General features: G+C 38.1%; 3 protein-coding genes and 1 long non-coding RNA gene across 8 annotated transcripts in view; 2 read left to right on the top strand and 2 right to left on the bottom strand.

Annotated features, from left to right (window-relative positions):
• Positions 1-503: 503 nt before the first annotated feature.
• LOC122083998 lies at positions 504-3,315 on the bottom strand. Of its 3 annotated transcripts, XM_042651971.1 has the most exons (3): positions 3,172-3,315; positions 1,411-2,592; positions 504-1,362 (listed from the first exon to the last, which is right to left on the bottom strand). In XM_042651971.1, the coding sequence occupies exons 2-3, from the start codon at positions 2,529-2,531 to the stop codon at positions 705-707; spliced, it is 1,779 nt and encodes a 592-aa protein (XP_042507905.1). In that variant the 5' UTR covers positions 2,532-2,592; positions 3,172-3,315; the 3' UTR covers positions 504-704. The 3 variants fall into 3 exon arrangements, with proteins under 3 accessions (XP_042507905.1, XP_042507904.1, XP_042507903.1); XM_042651970.1 differs by having other exon boundaries at positions 504-2,765; XM_042651969.1 differs by having other exon boundaries at positions 504-2,592.
• Positions 3,316-8,257: 4,942 nt separating this feature from the next.
• Positions 8,258-16,604, top strand: LOC122084033. Of its 3 annotated transcripts, none has more exons than XR_006141810.1 (5): positions 8,258-8,414; positions 8,546-8,978; positions 9,095-9,225; positions 16,184-16,370; positions 16,463-16,604. It is a non-coding gene; the product is annotated as an uncharacterized LOC122084033 (long non-coding RNA). The 3 variants fall into 3 exon arrangements; XR_006141809.1 differs by having other exon boundaries at positions 8,466-8,978; XR_006141808.1 differs by lacking the exon at positions 8,258-8,414 and having other exon boundaries at positions 8,421-8,978.
• Positions 16,006-18,757, bottom strand: LOC122084032 (UPF0481 protein At3g47200-like). The gene is made up of 2 exons (XM_042652027.1): positions 18,650-18,757; positions 16,006-17,706 (listed from the first exon to the last, which is right to left on the bottom strand). Exon 2 carries the CDS (start codon positions 17,657-17,659, stop codon positions 16,148-16,150), a length of 1,512 nt encoding a protein of 503 aa, XP_042507961.1. The 5' UTR covers positions 17,660-17,706; positions 18,650-18,757; the 3' UTR covers positions 16,006-16,147.
• A 925-nt stretch (positions 18,758-19,682) lies between these two features.
• LOC122084595 (alpha/beta hydrolase domain-containing protein 17B-like) overlaps positions 19,683-24,647 on the top strand; it is a 17,262-nt gene continuing 12,297 nt past the window's right edge. Inside the window, exons 1-4 of the mRNA XM_042652969.1 lie at positions 19,683-19,896; positions 20,100-20,166; positions 20,589-20,683; positions 22,295-22,357. The gene's annotated coding sequence lies outside the window, so the exon portion shown is untranslated. The remainder of the gene's footprint in view (positions 19,897-20,099; positions 20,167-20,588; positions 20,684-22,294; positions 22,358-24,647) is intronic.

The following is a 24,647-nucleotide window of genomic DNA, read 5'->3' as shown; positions in this document are numbered from 1 at the left end:
ACATGAACTAAATGCCAGGTCCAAACCAAAGAACTTACTCTGAAGAGTCTTGACAAATGATGATTGAGACGAGAATTGGCAACCATGTGCATGCGCTATATAAAAATATTTAATATATAAAATTTATTAAATTAACTAAATAATTTTCTTGTTTTAATATTTTCTACAATGTGGGTAGGTCATAGATGGCTTTTCCTTGAATAGATTTAATTAATAACGTTAATTGGTTAGTTGAAGCAAAGGTGATATGAATTCTAATTTTTTTTATTTGCTCATTAAAATTCAAAGATCAAAGAACACTATCAAAAGGGTGAAAAAGGTGGATGGCTCTATGGCAACGGATAGAGAAAGCATTGCCATCAACAGAGAAAATTAGATTCTTTATTAGAACCGATATTTTGGTCTTGATGCAGCATCATGCTCAATATCTCTTTCCTTACGAAAGTTGGAAAGTATATATTATGTCTTGAAAAGCTAGATCTGGCGACATCCTTTGTTAGAAATAAAACATAAAACCATACTTACGAATTTATTTATGGGATGGTATTATTACATATCGATCCTACTCATAAAACTTGGAACATATTATAACAAACACTACTGTCTGGTACATAGTATAAATGGTAATAACAACCTTAAACATATAAAAAGGCCAAGATTCATCGATCAACAGGGTCATAGCTAGACACATACAAAGACTCAGTTCATGTAGTGAGACTTAGGATGGAACAAACGGCCTGAAAAACAGCAATGGCGAAGAGAACCAATGCAGCAATGCATCCAATGGATGCCCATGGATTGCTAAAATAATTGAGCATTAAATTTGCCTTCCATCTGTGGAATGGCATCAAGTAATAACGCTCCAATCCATCATAAACATCCCAGAATTGATACTCTCCAGATTCTGTTGTAACATCTTTGAGAAGACTGTTAAATAAAGTAGCCACCTCTTTTGGTTCACCAAGAAATCTATCAATAATTCCCTTTTTTTCAAGCAACTCCACATCCGTATGAGAGTTGATGAGACCGTCTATAAAGAAAGCATAGTCTGTGATGCACATATCTTGACCATACTGCTCGAAGGCAATGATATTTCGAAGCAGAGACTCTGTCCCATCCTGAATCTTAATGGTCGGAATTTTCAACAATCCTTTTTCGTATGTTATGTCCAACAAACTTGCCATCTCCTTCTTCTCAAACTTGACGTTGGCCTCTTTGAGCTCTGTTGCACAACGGGAGTACACATATTTTCCACGCTTCGTTTTCGTTAATGATCGGAGGAGTGAATTTCGTACAAAATCAAGCAAATGCTTTGCTTGGAACTCCGCCATCCTCATTGAGGGCCTTGGTGCTGGAAATCCACGTCCTTCCTCCGCCATCCTCATTGAGGGCCTTAGTGTTGGAACTCCATGTCCTTCCTCCGCTATCCTGCTTGAGGGTCCAAATTTTTCTTCAGGCTTTTCCCTTACTGCTATAGTTACTCCATGTCCTTCCTCTGCCATCCTCATTGAGGGCCTTAGTGTTGGAACTCCATGTCCTTCCTCCGCAATCCTGCTTGAGGCTCTAAATTTTTCTTCAGGCTTTTCCCTTACTTCTATAGTTACTCCATGTCCTTCCTCCGCCATCCTCATTGAGGGCCTTAGTGCTGGAGGTCCTCCTTGTCCTTCCTCCACTATCCTGCTTGAGGCCCCAAATTTTTCTTCAGTTTCTTCCAGTACTGCTAGATCTGGAGTTTCTGCATATTCTTCCTCTGCCTTCCCGATTAATGGTTGGACTAACTCTTCTTTATCTTTCTTCGATGACGACCTCCTTATAACACAGAAATCAAAGATCTTCTTTGTTAAATTACCAGATAAATTTCTTTCGGGTCTATTGCTTCTGGATTGTGGCACAACATATTGGAAGAAACGAAACATGAGCGTATCAAGTTCATTAGAATTAGGAGTCCCTGTGAATAGTTCATATAGACGCTGGAGAACAAAGAAGGGAAGTTGATTTTCTAGTAGAATCAGGTCGCACTTTATAACATGAAGCATCCACTTCGCATTCAATAATGGATCATCGCGCTGTTCTGCAAATCTAAGGATGAGTTCAAGTATGAAGCAACCATCAGTTACCATCATTTTCACAAATTCACCTTCAGATTTGAGTCGGACGATTTCGGAGTAACATTGCCGAGCTCTGTCTTCCAATTTTGTCATATCCTTAACATAATCCTCCAAGGTTGCCTGAGATTCGGGGCGGGTTCGAAAATCATGAAGATACCGCAACTTATGTGCTTCCATGGGCTTTAAATGTTTCTTGTAACGGTGAAAAGGGCCGATGGAGACCATGCGAGGTATGTAGGCTTCTGGTTTTGTTTTGAACAGAGGCTTGGGAACTCGGTATATGCTGCGATTAGATGGCAAGGGAGGAACCTTCTTAATGTCTTTCTCGATGGACTCCGTCACCAATACTGCATCACCTCCCTTGGTCTTATCTTCTCTTACAATAATATCATCAGCTGAAGTGATATCAGTAACATGCGCCATTGTCTTCAGCTCTGATCTCTACCTTTCTTTTAAACAAGCATGCAGTGGAGTGGAGGGATCACTACGAAAATCAACCAAATATATATATAGGGAGAGGGATAGGTATGCCGCCGATATCAAGTATGCTAGCGGATAGCACCAATAGGTTTACATGATAGAGTATCATTCAAGAAGGATATGAGGGTCATTTCAGAAAAAGAAAAAAGAGAGATAAACACAATGAGTGCTAGCATACTTGATATCAGCAGCATACCCAATATTTTCCCATATATATATATTCATGTTAGAAGATTAGGAATAAGGAAAGAAAAAACAAGGACTTATATAAGGCAATGTTTTATATATAAGGCAATGTTTTAGAGTTAAACCTTCACACCTAACACAAACACACACACACACACACACACACACACACACACTCCCTTGAACGAAACGTTGCTGCTGCTGCTACCCAGGCAGCAGTCAGGGAAAGGAATCTCAGGGTTGGGGGTGGAAAAATTCACCCAAAATAGGTATTTTTAAACCTGCCCTTGCGATTCCATCCCTTTTCCCCCTCCTTGCAACCCAAAAATATATATGAAAAGAATATCCATCCAATTTGATGTAAAAAGAATAAGAAGAAGAAGGGGAATAAGCTAACCTGGTTTGTTTGTATAGTATATAGCAGCAGCATAGGCCAGCCGAGAAGGGCCCCTAAGTGTGTGAAGAGGAGAGAGAGAGAGGGGGAGAGAAATGTATTCTACACTTGCTAACATATCAAGTTTATCCAGGACTGATCATTAGAGCTTGGCTTAGGCTCTCTTTTCTGAATGAATTACTCTCTATAAATAATAACTGCTCGGCCAATAGCAACCACAGTACCCTACTATTCTTCTGTTGAAATTCTAAGCCTGTCATCAACTACCAGTCCAATGTGGAACTGATTGAAACCCCAAAACACACTCTCCACATTTAAAATAATAATAATAACAAAAATTATGAATTTTCTCACCTGTTGTGAAAGGGGAATTCAATAGGCTTGGCCAGTGTCTTTTTTTTTTTTTTTTTTGTAACAATAAAGTGTGTTCCATGGTAGTGATCATAGTTCCAGGACAAGCCCCCCTCAAACGGTGATGGATTGAGAGAATTTTCACCACTAGGCTATCAACCCCATTGGTAGGCTTGACCATTGACAATTGGCCAAGAAGTTGAACAGAGTGAGGTAAAATTTTTGCCGACCAAAAAGGTGGAGTAGGTAACATATTATTGAGTAAGATCCATTTTTCCAAAAGCGGTATCTATATCAACATGATAAGAAGTGACCCCACGCAATCTCATATGACGATTCTCTAGGTTGACCCCAAGACTTTGGATGAGCTATCTTAAGTCGTCCTTTTGGTTGTTGGTGCCACATGAATGTTGCCCAAGATGTCGATATTGATATTGATATTGATATTGATGTATATTGGTTATATTGGGCCGTATTAAGTTGATATGAGATTAAAATATTATTTTGTATTGATCATGTTTTCTAATATCATCAATATCGATACAAATCGATCAATACGACCTATTTGATTCGATACCTAAAATTTGTTTGTCCTTAAACCTAATTTAAAGATGGTCATTTCACTCCTCCGTGCGTCTGTGGTGCAGGGATCACCCAAGACAGAAAATTTTTTTTCAATTGCGAGGCCGATTAGGTTAGCACTTTTGTGTCTTTCTCTTCCTCATATCGAATTACTTCATTACTCTCCAATATACGACAATATTTTATTGCACCTCAATGGTGCTCTCATCTATGCCACTTGCTTGGAAAAACCTCTTCCAAAAAATAAAATAAATCTTTATGCAGTAGATTATTTATACAAAATAGACAAGTCTATGTTGAAGGTGACGACAGAAACGATTCAATATGACATCTCATTCTAAAAATTTAGGAACAAGGATCCCAATGAACACATGATTACATCTAACAATAGGAATTCAATATAACTTAGAACACATAAGTGGCTTGCTCATCAAAGGAATGCAGCATTTGAATAAGATCATTGTCGGTTGCACTTTCTTCAATGGCCAAATCCCAAAGCTTGAAAAAGAAGAGACTCTCTCCTTAATCTCATGGTCTTACTTTGTATTATGAGTAGTGCAATAATTAGGTTTCAGTCAAAGGCTCTCTTTAAATAGAAAAAAAAAAAAACTAAATTAGGAGATTGCAATCTAATGGTTTAAATCATGTCAAGTGATGTGATCTTAAAAGGTAATATTTATTTATTTATTTATTTTTTATATATAAAAAATATAATAAAGCATGAAAGAAAGAAAAATGCAACATACAAAATCAAATTGGCTAGACTAAGATGAAAACCCTGGAAAAATGAACCTCAAGTCCAAGAGTAGGGACAAACCCTAAAAGGGGAAAAAAAAACAAGTCAAAGAAAGAATGAATACAATGAAAGAGAGGGGGGGTTGGTTATCCTACCTTGAATTTCAACTAATCACAGTTTGACAATTTTTTTTCTTGACTTTTTTCTTTTTAAAATAAGCAATGAAAACTTTATTGAATGTCACTTCTATTGCCATTTATAGTATTTTATCACTACGAAATATTTTATAAGTGATTACAATAAAAATTACTACTGTTGTATCCCTCTCCAATCTAGAAATAGGTGCACTCTCTTCTTGTAGTGACGTGACAAGAAAAAATCTATTTGTCGTTTATGTCTAATCTTTCCATCAACTATAATATTTGAATAATGTATCGTTACAGGTGGTCCCATCAGCTCATCCCAATGTACCTCTTTTTGTTTTTTTCGATTGGAGAAAAAGCATTCTCCCACATGAAAAACATAGAATGATCAAAGTCTCCTTCAATAATGCATTTCATGACTTTCGAGTTCTTCTTATTTTCTATTATTTTTAATTTAATTATTATTTTTTATTATTAGAGAAAATGTTTCATATAATAAAGCCACGACATAAGAGCATAAGAGAAAACATCAATAGGGAATATCATTTTACGTTTTATAGAGTAAGATGATCATCCTCCCACCCAATCTCATTTGTCAAGAGACTCCACATCCGCCATTTTCTCATTCTTTTTCAGGGAAAAGATTCCTTCTCCGCGGATGCCACAGTAGACTTTTCAACATATGAATATTCAGACTATTTTTCTCACCGATGGAAGCATATTTTCCAATGTTTCTGCATCGTTACAGAGCACCAAAACCAAGAAAATTTCTATCTAGGGTCGGTGACAAAAAAACAAAAAGTAAAAATCGATTGTTCATTTATGTCTCATCAATCCCATCAACTATAAGATATAAATGACGAGTCCATGTGATCGATCAGCTGAAGTCAATAAAGCACTTCTACATGCAAAAAACGTAGAATGATAATCAACTTAGGACAAAGTCTTCCTAGATCGGACGACTGCATGATCCAAGGGTCAGAGAGTCCCACCTCCCCATCTTTGAGTGGCTCTGATTGGCCATGGTGAATGGATTCACCATGGGTGCAAGGAAACTTGATTCATCAACGTATCATCTTCGGTTTTTCTCCATTTTTGGAAGGGAGTTATTGAAGTCAAAAGTAAAACAGGGAATGCAAGTGATTGTAGGTGAAGTCAAAAAGTAATCTTACATGTGAAAAAACAGCTAACTCAACAAAAAACACTTTTACATGTCATTGCCTTACCCCTCATGAACAGTGAACCTTATGTTCCTATCGATGTTTTCGCATGCTTCCATTATTAGGCCTCATTTTGGTGCAAGGACCATGTTACTTTTCAAGGAATCCACTATTTTCAAGGGAGATGTGACTTCCCCTCTTGAAAATTGGAAACCTATGCCCATTGAGGCTTCTGCATGCTCTCACTAGCCTAGGACAAAGTCTTCCTCGATCGGATGGTGACATTCACTGCATGATCCAAGGGTCAGAGAGTCCCACCTCCCCATCTTTGAGTGGCTCTGATTGGGCATGGTGAATGGATTCACCATGGGTGCAAGGAAACTTGATTCATCAAATATCATCTTCGGTCTTTCTCCATTTTGGAGGGGAGTTGTTGAAGTCAAAAGTAAAACAGGGAATTCAAGTGATTGTAGGTGAAGTCAAAAAGTAATCTTAAATGCGAACAAACAGCTAGCTCAACAAAAAAACACTTTTACATGTCATTGCCTTACCCCTCATGAAAAGTGAAAGTTATGTTCCTATCGATGTTTCCGCATGCTTCCATTATTAGGCCTCATTTTGGTGCAAGGACCATGTTACTTTTCAAGGAATCCACTATTTTCAAGGGAGATGTGACTGCCCCTCTTGAAAATTGGAAACCTATGCCCATTGAGGCTTCTGCATGCTCTCACTAGCCTAGGACAAAGTCTTCCTCAATCGGATGGTGACGTTCACTACATGATCCAAGGGCCAGAGAGTCCCACCTCCCCATCTTTGAGTGGCTCTGATTGGCCATGGTGAATGGATTCACCATGGGTGCAAGGAAACTTGATTTATCAAATATCATCTTCGGTCTTTCTCCATTTTGGAGGGGAGTTGTTGAAGTCAAAAGTAAAACAGGGAATGCAAGTGATTGTAGGTGAAGTCAAAAAGTAATCTTATATGCGAAAAAACAACTAGCTCAACAAAAAACACTTTTACATGTCATTGCCTTACCCCTCATGAAAAGTGAAAGTTATGTTCCTATCGATGTTTCCGCATGCTTCCATTATTAGGCCTCATTTTGGTGCAAGGACCATGTTACTTTTCAAGGAATCCACTCTTTTCAAGGGAGATGTGATCGCCCCTCTTGAAAATGGGAAACCTATGCCCATTGAGGCTTCTGCATGCTCTCACTAGCCTCGTGCTGGTGCAAGGGTCACCTCACTTTTCAAGGAATCTACTCCGATCTATTAAGAGAAAGGTTAGGGTCCCTTTCATGAAGAATAGGGTGGTCATTTCATCCCTCATTATGTCTAAGCACAAGATACACGTTGCCCTTTAGGCTCATTTTCCCATATTTTAATTATGATTAGTAAAGAAGGGGAGGGTTTTGCATGCCACCAATGCATGGATTTAGGGAACGGTATTGGTATTGGTATCGGCATACCGATTTGAACCAATCTAAATCAGATCGGATTGGCAAATATCGATCGGTTTTTTCCTTGTTTTTTTTAAAAGGTACTATTTTGTTTTATTGTTTTACCCCTAAAACAATATGGATAATCAATCCGGATCGATTAAAGATGAGAGATCGGTCTCATCCAATATCGATACAATACGATCACTACGATGGATACTTGAAACCATGCACAAATATGCAAATTCAAACCTTAGAGGAGAGTATTATAGAGAAACACTAAAATAAAGGGATATATATATATATATATATAAAAGACATTTTACAATGATTGCAACAATAATTTGAGTCTCAAAAGATGTGTCCAAACCTCAACAGAAAAAAAAAATGTTGGTGGTGAAGTAATTCTAACCCCTCCGGGTGCAATTTTACACCCGTGGGAAGATTCTAGGCTGGACATGGCTGAGCTGGTCTTAATACACAATATGTAGGCACCTTATTTTGTTGCCTTGGAGTCGTGCATATTGATGCTAAGAGCCCGTTTGATATTGTTCTTAAAATACGTTTCTCTCATTTTTTTTGTCTTATTAGAATGAAAAAATAGAATCTTATGTTTGGTGCATGATTGTGGTGTTCCGATTTTTTTAGAACAAAAAGCGGGGAGAAAACGAAAAGAGGTCGATTTGATGAAAAAGGCGTTCCGTAGAGGGAGTTTCGTTCCAAATTAAAAAAGTTGAAACTATCGTTCCCGATAATTACCATTGCTCTCACGAGTCCACACACAGAGAGAAGACAAGAGTAGAGCGCCATCTCGCCACTGTGAAATCGCAGAGCAGGTAACTTCTAAACCTCTTCTCTCTTCTTCTTCTCTTCTAATCGCAGAGCAGGTAAACCTCTTCATCCTCGGTGCCCTGGGAAATCGCTCATAGAGGGAAGAGAGAGGTAACGTCCTGAAATCGCAGAGCAGGTAACGTTTCTTCATTCGGCTGCCTAGTTACGTTTTCTTCCATCTATTCCTCAAGGATTTCTTCCTCTTGATTTCTGATGAGAAAACCCTAAAAGGAAGAGAGAGAGAGAGAGAGAGAGAGAGAGGTTTTGGGATTAGAAGGAGACTCACCATGGACTATGATGATAATCTGAGACTCTATAGCTTGAATGAATCAAATGGGTTGTAGAAAATCACCTGGGAGGCTCTCCAACAGATGAAATTTTGTTCATCACTTTGGGTTGGTGGTTTATTTTTAGGGGAAATGGAATGCAAACATCAGTGGTTCCCGACAATATACACCCGCCTCCTTTCACCTCTCCCTTTCACCTTTGCGCACACAGAGCTGGAGAAAGAAGAAGACAGATCACTGGAGAAGAAGAAGCAACTCGACCTTGAATCCTCGACACAGCAGGTACGATCGCTTTCTTCTTCTTCTTTGTTCTTCACCTTCATTCATTCATTCTTCTTCTTTGTTCTTCTCTATTTCGCACAAACCCTAAACATGTTTTGGATTTTTTTACAAACCAGAAGGTTCTTGTACCGTTCTTCTCAAGGGAGAACTCCATTGCTCATCTCTGCTCGACTCTGCTCGTCGATCACGTCTTCTCAGATCTTTGCAAGTTTTCAACCTAGATCTCTACTCGTTTTCGCTCAAAGAGGTACACATACTCTTGTTTGTGGGTTTTTGTTGATTAGGTTTTCTACTAGCGGATTGAACCCGAAAAGTGTTGATTTTTATGGGTAACAGAGGCTTTCTGTGGTCAATGCCTCTGGATTTTTCTTTTCTCTTCTGTGGGTTGTCTATTACATGATCGTTGTATCCTTATATGATTGGGTTATGGGTAATTGCTGATTATTACCATTCTCTATATAAATGATTGGTTTTTGTGGGTTCATCGTCTCTTTGATTATGCACTGTTCTTCTTTGCTTTACCCTTTTTTTAGATTAGCAAGATTGCTTACTATGTTCCATCTGATTGCATATGACTTGAGCTTACCATTTAAATTGAGTCAACACATTGTGTTCCTTAGGTTTCCACAGTCTTTTAAACTAAAATAGACAAGTCTTTGAAGTTGTCCAATGGAACGGTGAACCTCAACCAAACTTCTACAATCTTCAAATATCAATTTCTCAACCATGGGGAGTCCAGAAAAGTCAGGGGTTTGGGTTAGGCCATGGGAATGACTGAGATTCAGAACTTTCAACTTCTTGAGCAACTGCGGAACAGATAGGAAAGGGAACTAGAGAATCTGATCAAGTTAACAAACCCAAGCAATAACCGGAAAGGAAAATATTAAGACAAGATTAAATCCATCTACAAAACATGGTAATTCAATGGAAACATCATGCAAATTTCAGAATTTGGGCAGGAAACATGTTCCACTCCTTTATAGATGAACAGAAATAAGTGTGCATTGGCAGATAAAAAATGATTTCTGATCACGTACAAAATGTAAATGGCGCATATGAGCATGGATGGGGAACCTTGTTCAAATCTAACTCAGGAATTATGCCGTTGTCTGACTCCAACTTGATTAAATGATCTTTACAGTGCCCTCTATAGAATTTTTTTAAGGACCAGTTCAATTTTTCAAAATTTTCTTGCAAACAAAAACAGTAACTTGTTTTGTTATTAGGCTTATAGCATCCAATCACGTCAATGCATTGGTACAAGAAAGGCTCTGATGTAGCACCAAGTGGCTGGTCCCAACCACCCATCGTGCACATGTACCATGCATTACATCATATGTCAATGGTAGATCAGCTTTTATTGTTCATTTATCTGGCCAACAAATACCTTATCTTTCCTCTTTGCACAAGCTTACCTCAAGGAATATATCCTTCTCCTGATCATCTAGTGCATCAAAACTTATTCTAAGTTTCCTTTGAATTTCATCATTAGGAATTCTTTTCAATTTCTCTAATGCACTCTTTATATTCAATAATGTTTTTATTAAATAGAAAAGCACCTAAAGCCTCAAGAGCTAAAGGAAGTCCATTGACATGACCAACTATACTCTTTAAGAGAGAAAAGTAGAGTACATATTAAGAGAAGAGGTAAATCACTCTCAAGGCCAATACCCAAGATTGAACCCTTTAGCTGGATGGATACCAGTTTGCACAAGCTTTGTCTTATGTTGCTTATATTACTTATTGTTTCTTAAGTACAAGAAATTGTAATTCTGGGAAATTTTTCAAAGTTGGTTTTTCTGCATGCATGTAAGTTTTATTTACAAATGTTTGTATCATATTCAGAAGATAAGCTTTGTTATTTCATTTTTTAGTGCTCAGTCTTTATGATTCAGAATGAATTAGAAAAAGAAACATTATTGGTTAAGCTAATTGATGACAACTGAATTGAAGTTTGAGATACATATTGGGCTTTCTATCTCAAAATTGCATTGATTTTATAATCTTGTATTATTAAAGAATGTGTGATAACCCAATATGCTAACTTTTTACGCTAACTTACAATGTCTAGCTAGTATGTCTGGAAGTAGTATTCCTATCGTTAAGTGGTCAGAACTTGAGACCACTGTTTTCATTGAGGCAATAAAATAAGCTGTAAAAAATGGTCACAAATCTAGTAATTCATTTAACAAAATTGGATGGGAGGACATTACAAAACAATTTCAAAAGGCTTTAAATCGTACAGTTGGGAGAGAACAATGACGCAACAAGATGAACAAGTTGAACATGAGTATCAACAATTCAAGAGACTACTTGACACAACTGGATTTGAGCGGAACTCAATGACAAAATCAGTCACAATTGATGATGAGTCTGTATGGGATGGGGCAATACAGGAACAATAGATCTCACTAGCTAGTTGAATTATTTCAAAATTAGATTGCAATGAGTAGTACATCTGAAATATACAATGACTGCTTATGCAGGCAAATCCAGGTTGGTTGAAATACAAGAAATATGGACTAAATAACTGGCCAGATTTGAGCATGATATTTGGGGATGCCTATGCTAGAGGAAACTTAGGGGTTGACAACACTCAAGATTTGGATAACATCGAAGCTGATAATACTATTGATATTGAGCATGTCTTTGAATCTCCTAGTACCCCGGTGCATTTAGGCATGACTGACCCATTCTATGAGGATACTTGATGCAGATTAATTACCAAAATAGGCTTGTTTTATTAGGAATAAGCTTAGGGTTGGGTTCCATACATATTGGGCCTTTGATCCTATGTGTTTTGAGGGTAATAGACCACTTTTATGGGTCTAAAAGGGAGGCTCTAAGATTGAATACGGGATTCAGTGATTTGTTTCCTTTTTCTTTAGTTTCCTTTTTAGATGGGGTTATTTAGTTTCTAATTTCAATACCTAAATTAGTTTCTAATTTCAAGTCATTGTTAGTTTCTAATTTCTGTCTAGACTAGTTTCTATTTTCATTAGATTCTAATTTCAGTTTTTAGTAACTATTGTATTAGGAGAATATTTAGTTTCCTTTTTGAGGAACCTTCTATTTTGTAATTCCCTTCCCCATTAACATTATAAATAAAGAAGAGGAGGCTCCTAAAAGCCTAGAATGATTTTGATAAAAAATAATGGTTGTTGCTATTGTCTTCTTTATGAAGAGTTGTCTTGTGTTTGATCAAGGCTGAAGGAATTGGTGTTTGATCCAATTGACTCTTTGCGGCGTGAAGTCCAAGAGGTCTCTTCAAGTATTCTTTCTTTCTTTTCAAGTGTTTTTTTCTTCTTCTTATTGTTACTATTCTTCTTCAGCCATCTCAGGTAAGTAATCTGAATTTTTCTGCAGAAATTTCTGGGTTAAACTCTCTGTTTCCTATTCTGTCAACCTAGTCTATTTTGGAGTTCTGGCCACCCGATTGCTTTGAGATTTTGGTCGATTGTTAGGACCATTAAGAAGGGGACTCGATCCAATTTTGAGACAGATCAGACCTCTGGTTCAGTTTCTGTGTAGTGATCTGCAGTCCTGACCGATAATGGATTCTGCCCATAAATTCTTGTCTGATTTCTGATTCCTGTCGAGGTTGGTTGTTGCTTATATTTTCTCAAGGGATTAGACCTTCTAATCAGTATTTAGACTTGCTACTTGTTCCGTAAACATCTACTACTGAAGTTTCTGAAGTATTAGAATCGATGGTCAGGTTTCAGATCCTGCTGTCCAGAATTGAGTCTTGATTTGAGTTGTCTATTCTGGTGTGTTTTGGCTTTGATCATATTTTATTCATACTCTATTTCTGTTACTGGATATCCTATTTGTTAGTGCAAACTCTACTCTCAAAATTCCAGATTATGAGTTTGATAATTCTGGGTTCTAAGGACTGTTGACTGATTATTCTGGATTGTTGTTGCTGTTTACTATTAGGTGGTTTTGGTTGTTCTTAGTTTAAAAGTTCCTGCAGTCTTGGGTCTAGTTTGACTTGTCAAACCTAGTCCTACATCAATACTCCTGCTCCAACTCAGACCACCACATAGTGAAATCTTGATAGGACACCCACGGGACGAAGAAAAAATAGTGCCAATAAGGGAAGTATTTATCCATAAATTGAGAAAGTATCTAGTACTTCCGTTACATCTCCTATTCGTGGTGGGAAAGGTGCATCTCCTCCTCGAGATTTCAATGTGAGTGCATGTGAGGCGGTATTATCCTCCATACCGGATATGTCAAAGGAGACATACTTAAGCCCACCAGTCGTATGTGTGTTGATCCTAGTTGGAGAGAGTTGTTTCTCTGTGCAGAGACTGTTAAGAGGACTTGGCTTTTAGATACCTGCATTCTCTATGATGGTGCACGGAACACCATCAAGGTGAAGCAAGAAGGTCGTATTTATTTAATGAGGCCATACACAGTATCAGACATGCCACGTAGTTGATTAACTCCTACTCCAGTAACACGTCAGCCTACTCTCCCTTCTCTTGGTGTTATGTTCCCATCTTTTTCTTCGAGATATGTGCCACCTCATCAATGAGAAACTTACGAGGGTATCTTAGGAGCACGACCTAACTTGACAGAGTCGAGTTCTTTTAAGACCGGGAGAGCTGATGCAGTTAGGCGTTGGGCTTGAGATATTCTCTTCGATTTGATTCCTATTCCTTTCCTTTTTAGAGCTAGAATCAGTTTGATAGTATCTTAATTTAGATTGGATTTTTATTTTAGTTGCTATGTAGGTTAGTTTCCATTTTCAAGTAGTTTCCATTAATTGTTTGATTTTTCCTTTATATTAGTCATGTAATGGTTGGAGGAACTCAGTTTTAGATTTGAATGAATTTGGGAATTTATGTTTTGATTGGAAATGATGGCCGCCATGGGTGGTTCCCCTTTCTCTCTTTTCTAAACTATTTTCTTCTTCCCCTTCCCTGACTTTCTTTTCTTTTCCCTCTGTTCTTGTTCTCCTACTGTTCATTCTCTCTATTGCTGGTCGATCCCCTGTTCTGGGCAATAGATACAACCTCAGATTAGTGGATCGAACTCCTTAGTGCTTGACCTGGTGGGATTGAGACTTTGGTTGTAAGTTCCTTCCCCTTGGGTGACATAACTCCTCAAGCTCCAGCTCCAAAGCCCTCTTCAGTCCTGAGATCGAAGCCAAGTTTCAGGCTTGCTCTGGGTGTTATCGCCATCTTTAGTTTCAGGTGCTTCCCACGTCCTTCCAGCCTGCCGACCTGACCAGATATTATGTGGATTTGGAAGAGCCTCTTGCGACCCCACGCCTGAAATTTCAGGCCAAACAGAGAGGGTTTGTAGGAGCTACTCCCTCCTTCATCACAAGTTGCTGCCCCTTCTCTTCTTCAGGTCGACCAAGGAAGGAGAAGACTTGGTCATGGGTTATTTAGGGCAACTACTCCCCTGGTTTGACCATTATACCCTTCCCTTATTAATCCCTTTTGTCCTAACATTAATTGTGATTTCTTGAACTACCCTTGCATATTCTGTTAATTACAAACCTGCCACTCTATTAGAAACCCCAATTTAATTTCCAGAACTGAGATTTCTTTGGAATTAATTCCAGAGCTGTCCCATTCAGCTGCTTCACCTTAAAAAGGGGTTTAAAATTGTGCTAGAAATTACACATTTTCCATTAATTGTTGCCATTAATTTATTGAGTATCTAAGTGGGCCTTAAGCGATCCGATTTCAGTCCTTGGAATCCGGATCCACATCACCATGCTGCTCATGGTTTTTTTCAAATTGTCTCTCTCTCCTGCCCTGACCATGTGGGTTCCATATAGATGATAAACTTATTTTGCACTACCATTGGTCTGGCATGGGAGATTCCCCCCCAACACTGATGGCATCGGGAACCTCTCCCAAACTTATATTGGCATTTGTATAGTAAAGGTGAGTTTGATATGGATACATGGGACTTATTCAGTATTAGAATATGTATCCATTTGATGCTTACATATTCATCTATATTATTGTCATTAGCAAACCAGAATGACAGAATCAGTCCATCTTGAAGTGTCACCATTGGCATTAAAGTGCTGTAGGGGGTTCAAAAATGTTATCATTTCTTCATAAGTGTCTATGGAATCCACCGCATTTATGCTATCAAGGCTCCCCAATAGCTTTATAGCTGAATAAAACATCACCAATTGGCTTGAAAGAACTGAACTGAACGGCAGGATCCCATCTGAGAGTAGGTTGGAGACTGAGTTACTGAAGACAGAGTGACAGACCTTCAAGCATTTGGACTCCTTCAGTTAAGGATGATCTCAGGTATATGTCCTCCTGAGACATAAACTAATTGAGAGTATTTGGAATACCATGGATGAAATATGTGAAATCTGATCAAAAATAAAAAATAAAACACTAGAAGCCCTAGCCCATTTCTATCTAAAAGTTCAAGGATGAGTTCACAATGGACAGGCTAGAACAGAAAGGGAAAATAGTCACCCCGAAGAGACTCCTTCCCAAAACCCTGCAGAAAAGCATTTTGAGTCATCTTTCATGTTACTGTCTCTTGTTTCTGATGATTACTCATGACACTTCAACCCGTGAGTTAGAATATACTTTTTAGTGTCTGTTATAACTGAGGTAGCACCACAAAATGAGACTTCAGTGGAGCACCAGTAATCTATGTAGAGCCAAATCTAACTGCATGTATTTCGGACTCAAGAACCTATCTTATTCAGAAGCTGAAGGAGACTCTGCTGCCAATTTGGATACACATCTTGTTGGTATGTATCCACACTTTTTTTCTCCGCGTTTTTTGGTGACTCGCTGGGGAACAAGTAACTACCTGAGTTCAGATAGAAGGTGGTTCACCATAAGTAGGCCCCTCCCCATCCATTTGGCAGTCTCCTTCACCTCCTTCACAACATGCACAATCAATTATTGATGATGTTATGTGGAAAATGTATGTCAGAAAGTGCTAATGGTATCCCTGAGAGGGAGCAAGCAATTGCTGTGATCCAAGAGACTATGGGATAGTTACTTCCAAGTAATCACAATTATTGAAACAGTACTATGAATTATTTATGAGACGGTATTATTACATTTCCTCTTAAAAGAAAGATGGTCATAAAGTATTACCAAAACACTATCTAGGAACTACTAATAAATATATACATACATACATACATGAATACTTCATTATCACTGATATGACTGACTTGATAATGTGACTTGTAGGATGGTAAAAATGGTCTGTACCACCGTCAAGATGAGGAGAAATAATGCAGCGAGGAATGAGATGAATGCCCATGGAGTGTTACAATAGTTGTGCATCAAACTTGCCTTCCATTTGTGCCTTGGGATCTTGTAATGTTCCTCCAGTTCATGGCAAACACTGGAGAAGTAATAATTACCATCCACTACGGTAGGAGAAACCTCTTTCAGAAGACTGTTAAATAAGGCAGCCACCTCTTCTGGTTCACCAAGCAAGCTCTCAATAATTCCCTTCTTTTGTAGCAACTCAACATCCTTTCGAGAGTTGATGAGGCCATCGATGAAGGCAGCATAGTCTGTGATCTCATGAGGATAGGCATCATGAGACTGCTCAAAGGCGATGAGGTTTCGAAGCAGAGGCTCCGTCCAGTCCTCAATTCTCATGGTTGGAATTATCAAAGCTCCATTGCTGAATGTTATGTTCAACAAACACGTCTTGGGTACCTTCACAAACTCGACGCTGGCCTCATTGAGCTGCGTTGCGCTACGGGTGAGGGCAAATTTTCCACGATTCTCCGACTTCTCTGAGAATGATTGGAGTAGTAAACCTCGTACAAAATCAAGCAAATGCTTTGCTTGGGAGTTCTCTTCTTCGGATTCTTCCGCTTCTGGAGTTTCTTTATCTTTGATTGTGGAGGCCGGTTTGAGTAATGGTTCGTTAACCTCTACTTGATCTTTTTTCACTGACAAACTCCTTTTCAAAGAGATAAAGGCATTCTTTGCTCCTTCAGAAATGCGTCGAAATTGAGAACTTTCAGGAGTATTGCTTTGGGGTTGTGGCACAAAATCTTGGAAGAAACGGGAGATGAGTGTATCAAGTCCATTAGAATTAGAATTCCCGGTGAATCGTTTATATAGACTCTCAAGAACAAAGAAGGGAAGTTGATTTTCTAATAGAATCAAGTCACACTTTATAACCTGAGACATCCATGTTGCATTCAATATTGGATCATCACGGCGTCTGGGCTCATGTGGATTATTAGTCCTAAGGATGAGTTCAAGTATGAAGCAACCATCAACTAGCATCATTTTCACAAATTCGTCTTCAGATTTGAGTTGGATGATTTCTGAGTAACATTGCCGAGCTCTGTATTCCAGTTTCTTCATAGCCTTGACATAATCACACAAGTTTGGTGGAGATTTCCGGCTTAGAAGATCATTTAGATACCGCAACTTATGTGCTTCCATGGGCTTTAAGTGTTTCTTGTAGCGGTGAAAAGGGCCTATGGAGACCATGCGAGGAGTGTAGGCTTTAGGCTTTATTTTGCGCAGCTGCTTGGGTACTCGGTATATGCTGCAATTGGATGGAAAGGAAGGCAGCTCTGTAAGTTCTTTCTGAATGGAATCCACCAATCCACTAACCGCATCACTAGCTGAAGTGATAAGATCAAGATCTTCACAGTTCTTGTGTTCCCTTTTAGTGTCAGTAACATGAGCCATTATCTTCAGCTCTCTCTATCTTTCTTTTCAACAGGCAGAGGAGATCACTAGCAGAATTGATCAACATTATGCATTCATATTAGAAGACAAAGTAGAAGAAGAAGAAATGGACTAATGACAGCATTTCTTCGGTTCTATAAAGCAAATCAATTAAGGAATGAAGAATCTGCATAACCAAACAAACAATCTGGACCTTATGCAAGAGGGGTGGTGCAAGGATTAAGGAAAGCTTCTTTTTTGGGATGGCATATTAGGATGATCTGGACGGATTCTCAAAGGTTTTCAAGAATGCTGCCAGAACCTACTGCCTTGGTCTTCATTCTCTACTTTTTTGGACATTTCAAATCTCCTATCGTCAAAATACAGTTTGAATTCCCCCCACTGATCCCTGTTTTCCAGTTTCTGAAAAGTTTGGCTTATAAAGCCTTTGTAAGAAAATCCTCCTCTTTCTTTGCAAATTTTCGTCATTAATATAAATTTCTGCTTATTTGGTCATTAATAAATAAATAAATAAATAAACAATGTTGAAACTTCATGGGTGTTGATCATTCCAATGTTCAAGCACAAAACAGAGGGAGTTTGCATCCTCTACAGTAAGCAATGAGGTGCATTGAGCATCGGATGGTTGAGAGCATTTGGGCACGAACCCATAGGGCTCCCTGCCACCCGATGCTCATTAAAACAGTTGTCTTTAAGAGTTATAGACTGCCACGTGTCCTACCTCCACATGTCCTACTTCTCACTAGATAATTTCATCAGGTGTATGTGTGTGTGTGTGTGTGTGAGAGAGAGAGAGAGAGAGAGAGAGAGAGAGAGAGAGAGATGACTGATTACTTGAGTATAAGCACAAGCTTACCTCGTTTTTTCCATGTGTGGAAATTCCTATGACTAAGTAGTAGATTTGGATAACCATGTAAAGGCAACAGCTTCAGAATTTAGACCTTAAGACCAGATCCATAACAAGAGAAGAAAAGGGATAAACAAGCTAACCTTTATTCATTTATTAGTATAAAGAAGCATAGCCAGCCAAGCTCCCAACATTTACTCCACTCTTCCCTTCTGCTGCATATCAAATAGTTTATCTAAGACGACTTTGATCATCAGACCTTTGGCTAAGCTCTCATTGCTGAATATATATTATTGGGCAGCCACACCCTACCGGTCGGTCATCTGTTGAAATCCTAGAACATCATCAACTACCAGTCCAATATGGAACCAAAACTCCAAATTACTCTCCATTCTAAAACTCAATAATTCTAGTGAGGTGGAGCCCCCAGTTCATTATTGACTCAGGTCATTTTTTTCTCCATCCTTCATATCATTTTTTATTCACGGGCAAGCCTGTGATAAACTCACAACTGAGGTAAGTGCACTAGATAGAGAGAGAGAGAGAGAGAGTTGCAAGGGCAGGGAAAAGAGAGTGGAAGAGGAACAGAGAGGGAGAGCCAGAGAGGGCAGAGGTGGAAGGGAGAGAATAGTAAGGTTTTTTTTATTATGTCATAAAAGGAACAAATGATATATCCATTTCAACTATTGGATAGAGAGGACATGATTTAGATTAGTTACATGTCCAATTTTAAAGTCTAATTCAATCATGTACCATGTGTATGTTTATGTGTTTGAATCAATACTCAAGACGTTGTTATACACTCTCGACTCTTCACGGAAATAAACATTTTAGATTAAAAAAATATAAAGTTGGATAGCTCATATTTGTCTTGTGCTTTTTTAAAACATCAGCTTCTATTGTTACATGGATATAAGTACCCCAATTTTTATTATTTTAATAGCGAATTCCTATGTAGATGTAATAAAGGGGACTCCATCCATTCCCCATCTGTGCATCTACTATTTAAATGGAGACCGTGGCGATGGATTGCTGCTCTAGTCTCCTCGAGCATTAATCGAGATACACGTAAACTGGCCCGGAAGAGAAAAAAAATGTCACATTTCCTATGGCTAGGCTCGACCATTGAAAATCAGACCATCGAGGCGGTTGGTCTGGTTCAAATAGCTGGCACCCCGTCTTGTACAAATCCGAAGGCTACTGAGCGAGGAAGCAGAGTCTCAGAAGATGAGAGGACCGTGAAGTCATGCCCCCTTGCCTCTTCGCTTCCCCTCTCTCTGGTACTTGTTGTTCATCATCTGTTCCTCGTCCTCCTTCTCCTTCTTACTTCGAGCAATTCAACCGTCTAGATATGTCGACCTCTGTTCGATTTGCAGTCAATGGAGACGTAGTCAGTACACATTGCATCAGCAGTTCTTACTTCTCTTATTAGAAAACTTGCCTAACTTATGAAGCTCAAGCCCTAGAAATGGCTTATTAGCTTCTTTTTGAACCTTAAAAAAATTGGGTTCATCTAAAATTTATTTTCTTCATCAATAATTTGAACTTTCAACACATGGGTATCTAATGTTGCACACTTTTTTCTGAAATTAGTTTCTTAATGTTGAAGTATGGTGATTGAGACCTACCAGAAGATGAAAAGGCATTTCAGTTCTTTGAGGTAATCTCTTTCGTTTCAAGTTTTGTATTTACGCATCTTCTTTTCGAAATTGCGTTGCGGTTGGATTCTTGTATTTGAGTAAAGCTTTTGTTCTCGGTTTTGAATTGACGAGTGAACGTTCAAAATTTGAAACTAAATATTGTTTATAGTTAGATTGGAAGGAAGGTCCATGCAAATATCGAATTGTCTCTTTGTTATCAATACATTTGTTTCTGTTTAGCAAATTGGTCTACACAAATGGTTTTATATGGAACGCAGCCAGATTTGGTACTGTTCACAGGCAGTCCCCTACTGGGAGGCATGCCATGGTTTAATTCTGTACTTTGAACTTAATGCTCTCGTTACTTGCTCAGTTGTCTTTACCCATTTTAATTGATGCAATTTCATGCTTCTTAGCTTATTTTTGTCTATGGACTTTTCAGGTGATTTTGGTAATGAAAATGTGGAACTTGTAAGAAGCATTGTGGATCCCAAAATTACAAAAGCAGTTATATTAGGAATCCATGATTTCATAAAAGTAAGTTCAATGGTTATGTGTAAGCCATGCTCAGATATTACCCTATTTCAAAGAGATTTGCTGTCTCAAAAATATGCAGTTTTCTAAGAATATGCTTTGGATGCTGTTTCTTCTCATAACTATTTTGTTCTATGAAAAGTTTACATTGGTTTATACTAATCAATAGCGCTCTTTTTGAATGTCTGCAATATTTTTGAACAATTTCTCAAAATATTTTTAGAAACTGATATTGAATTGGTTGACATCCTTAGATGTCTTACAAAAAAATTGTACTATTTTCTTTTCTCTGCAGAAATATCTTGAGTTCTTCACTCAATATGATTTATATATAACATATGAAATGTTAAAGTTCTATCTATGATGTAATATTTTATGCCTCACTATGTGGCACACACATATAATTCGTTCTTTTTCCCCCTCTTTCTCTTTTGATATAAATATTCTTATAGTTTATGTTATATTAATGTGGATCTGGAATGTCAAATGCACTTACGAAGATTGGAAACTGACACATCTGAAGAATTTTGTTCCATGCATCATTCACTGAATGCACTGATAAAGAGGAGTGACATGATTGAGAGTGGATGAATTAGAACAAGAAGAAAAGATCTAGAATGACCTTGTGTGACTGGTCACAACCCAAATGAGATTTTTTTATGGATCTAGCTGCGATTTGGAGGAGTATATAATGTACTATCGTCTTATTGAGCAAGCAGTTGTAATTTGGGGGTTATTTCGAGCTAAGGTTTCAGAGTGAGTTTTCTCACCGCTGTTTGGGTGTAACCTCTATTCTACATAATGAAACATCTTCTTCTTCGCCCGAGGATGTAGCACACCACATCGGTGTGTGAATCTCGTTAAATCTTTGTGTTGTGTAGATCTATGTTTGTTATTCTCGTATTGCTAGTGTTTGCTATAACAATATGGTTTTGAATAGAGTTGATGGAAAAAAAAAAGATTTGTACCCCTGCTGGCCCCATTTAGTTGAGATAAGTCATGGTTGGGTTGGATTAAGTAACTTGAGTGTCTATGACATGTTCCTAAAAAGAATATTTCAAATAAATGAAATGTGCTGATAAGTTAGTTATATGTGTATTTATTACATCAAGATTTGTTTGAAGAAAATTGTAGAATGAGTATTTTAACTACTACTGAATTATTTTTTAATATGAATACCATCTGAGAGAGATAATACAAGGAAGGATTAGACGGAATCTGTCAATATCTGGCATCAACATCCTTTGGTTTCTCCCTGTTTTTCCCCTTCTTTGGCTATGGCATTCTTGCTTTCATTTAAATGTGTGGTGCAACCACTTTGTCATTGTTGCTGTCCCTCCAAGAACTCATCACCAGTTGAGTATTTTGTTCAACCTACTCCATGCAGTTCCTCTTGAACGTTGAACTATACTTTGTAACATTTGTCTATTTGATTCTAGTGCATCCTATGTTTGCATGAAAAGTTACAATCTTCTCCTCGCAGTCAACTGATGATTATTTAAGCAGCTTATATTTCTGACTATCTTATTGGAACATCCTGTTAGATATGGAATCGATGACATGGATGGAAATGCAAAGTTCCTCCAAGAACTCATACCTGCATGTTGTGTGCAGGCCTAAGATCTAAGATGAATGACATAAGTGGAAGAAACTGGGTGTTTGAAGGTGGTGATCCTGGTAAAGATCTTTTGTTTTGCCATTCATGCTTTTCACTCTGATGCAAATATGCTCTTCTACATTTAGAACATAATCGTGTGGTACAGATCTAGCACAAGCCATTTCTGGGCTGAAAGAAACTACCCAATTCTCCATCCCTTGTTCTGTTCGGCCATATGCATACTTATCGAAATGATATTATATAAATGGGTGTGGTTGGGGCTGCCAACACTATGTATCTTAATGCAGTTATTGTACTCAGGGTGAAAAGATCGATTGTGAACAATGAAACAGTAGCAACTCATTCATGACAGAATGAGTTCCCTTGTGAACCTGAATCCAGGGGAACAATGTGAGCCTTAACCCTAGTTGTAATATGGAAGGGAAGTTGGAGAAGATAGCTGAGACTTAGGATTTGGTTCTTGGAGATGTGGAAGAGGAGCATGGACATTTTAATAGTGTTACTTGCGCTACTAAAAAAACCCAATCCGGACCCAGATCCTGTTTATAGTCTCAAAATACTATATACTTGGGTTATTTGATTCTATTTAGTTTATTTGATTCTATCTGTTTTAGAAGGTTGGGTTATGGCTGCCGTGGGTTGTGTGAAGCTCTCTCTCTCCTTCCCTGATCTCCTTCTCTTCTTTTCCCTCACTTATCTTCTTCTCCTTTCTATTTCTTTATTGTAGTTACTGTTTACTTCTCTTACCTGGGAATACTCTGTTTCTGGGCGATAGTTGCAGCTGTACTCAAATGCTTCGTTCTCCTTTATTTGTGATCTGTTTGGGCTGAGATTTTTAGCGAAGGCTGCCCTCTCCTAGGCGATCAAAACCCTATAAGATAAGACTTGGAGGTGCCCTCTGTTGAATGTTTCACACTGAACAGAAACCTGCCTCCCTTTCTTCCGCCAGGTACAATTTGACCAGATTAAATCTTTGTGCTCACCTGTGTCCTGTAATACTGGAAGCTCTTCAGTTGCATTCAAGAAGGCCTTGAGTTGAGATTTAAGCTCTAAAATCTTAACCTAATCTGGGTTCAGAGAAGGAGTTCTGGCCATCGTAGCAGGTATTTTTCTTCCTCCTTCACTTTCCTTCAACCGGTTGAAGACAACCACCCCAATCTTGAGTGATTTGTCCCTTTTTTTTTTTCTTCTTTCCAGGATTACCCTTTCATATTCCCATTTAACCACTACTGTCCCTATTTTTGCTCCTCTTTCCTAATTTACCCCTTTCACCATCTCTTCTAAAGTTAAGTTGAAATTCCAAAGTAATTATGACACTGCCATCCTTTCTGTTTATTTATAATTCTGCCATAGTTCATTTGAAACTCAATCTATTTACTGTTTTCCCATTAGTTCTTGATTTGAGTTATCTATCACTTAGACAGACCCATAATGGATCCAAATAGGGTTTTGAACCCGGGATTCGCATCAAAGAGAACCTCCATTATAAGAGATATCTCATAAGAAATTCCTCTCAATGGTTTCAGAGAATGAGAAAACTATTATCATAATATATATATATATATATATATATATTTATATATATATAAAAGGACCAAGTTTTTTTAAATCCATTTACTATGATCCATCATGACCCCATAAAGTAGGGGGAGGAGAGGGGAAACACATTTGGATCATCCCATTGTTAAGCCAGTAAAGAAAAACTTGTCCATATATGGAGAAATTGTTTCTGTGTCCATGGGTGAACGGGTGAATGATGGGACGGTCTAGATGGGACCCCTTCACTCCCTATCTAATCTCACTCCCTCCCCTTTTACCGTACAGTCCTGATGCCCTAAGGTGGATGGCCGTGGGTTTAGGAAAACTTGGTCTTTAATATATTCACATAAACAGGTCACACTTTACATCTTTTCAATGGTCTGAAAATTCATATGTACATCACATGGCTAAAAATTATTTGATGATGTCTTGGTTGTATGAGTTGTGTATAGTCCTTTGATGAGGTTTACCAAAAGATGTGACAATCCAACTGTGAGTCCTTATAAGCAGAACTAAGAAGTGGAAAAGTTACTAGCTCCCCAGTGCATAGGGGCTCTGTTACCACATATCCAAGAAATTTCCTTTGATATCCCTGTTGAAAGAATACATTCTAAGTAGGTTTCTGTTTGGATTAGTTAATATTTTAATATTTTAATATTTAATAAATAATTTTTTCTTTCTCTCCTTCTTTCTTTTTTTTTTTTTTTTTTTTTTTTTTTTTTTTTTTTTCTGGGTTGTAGTTTGTAGGAGGATTGGAGAATGTTGTTCTATGAGGGAGAAGAAAAAACAAAAACAGAGGCTCAGAGGGGC

This window comes from Macadamia integrifolia, chromosome 7, assembly GCF_013358625.1.
Source record: "Macadamia integrifolia cultivar HAES 741 chromosome 7, SCU_Mint_v3, whole genome shotgun sequence".
Classification (NCBI taxonomy): domain Eukaryota; kingdom Viridiplantae; phylum Streptophyta; class Magnoliopsida; order Proteales; family Proteaceae; genus Macadamia; species Macadamia integrifolia.
This window is presented reverse-complemented; position numbering and strand designations above follow the sequence as displayed.

Bases quoted from the DNA above. Each gene is read 5' to 3' on its own strand.
- LOC122083998 (XM_042651970.1), bottom strand. From the start codon at position 2,531: ATGGCGCATGTTACTGATATCACTTCAGCTGATGATATTATTGTAAGA.
- LOC122084032 (XM_042652027.1), bottom strand. From the start codon at position 17,659: ATGGCTCATGTTACTGACACTAAAAGGGAACACAAGAACTGTGAAGAT.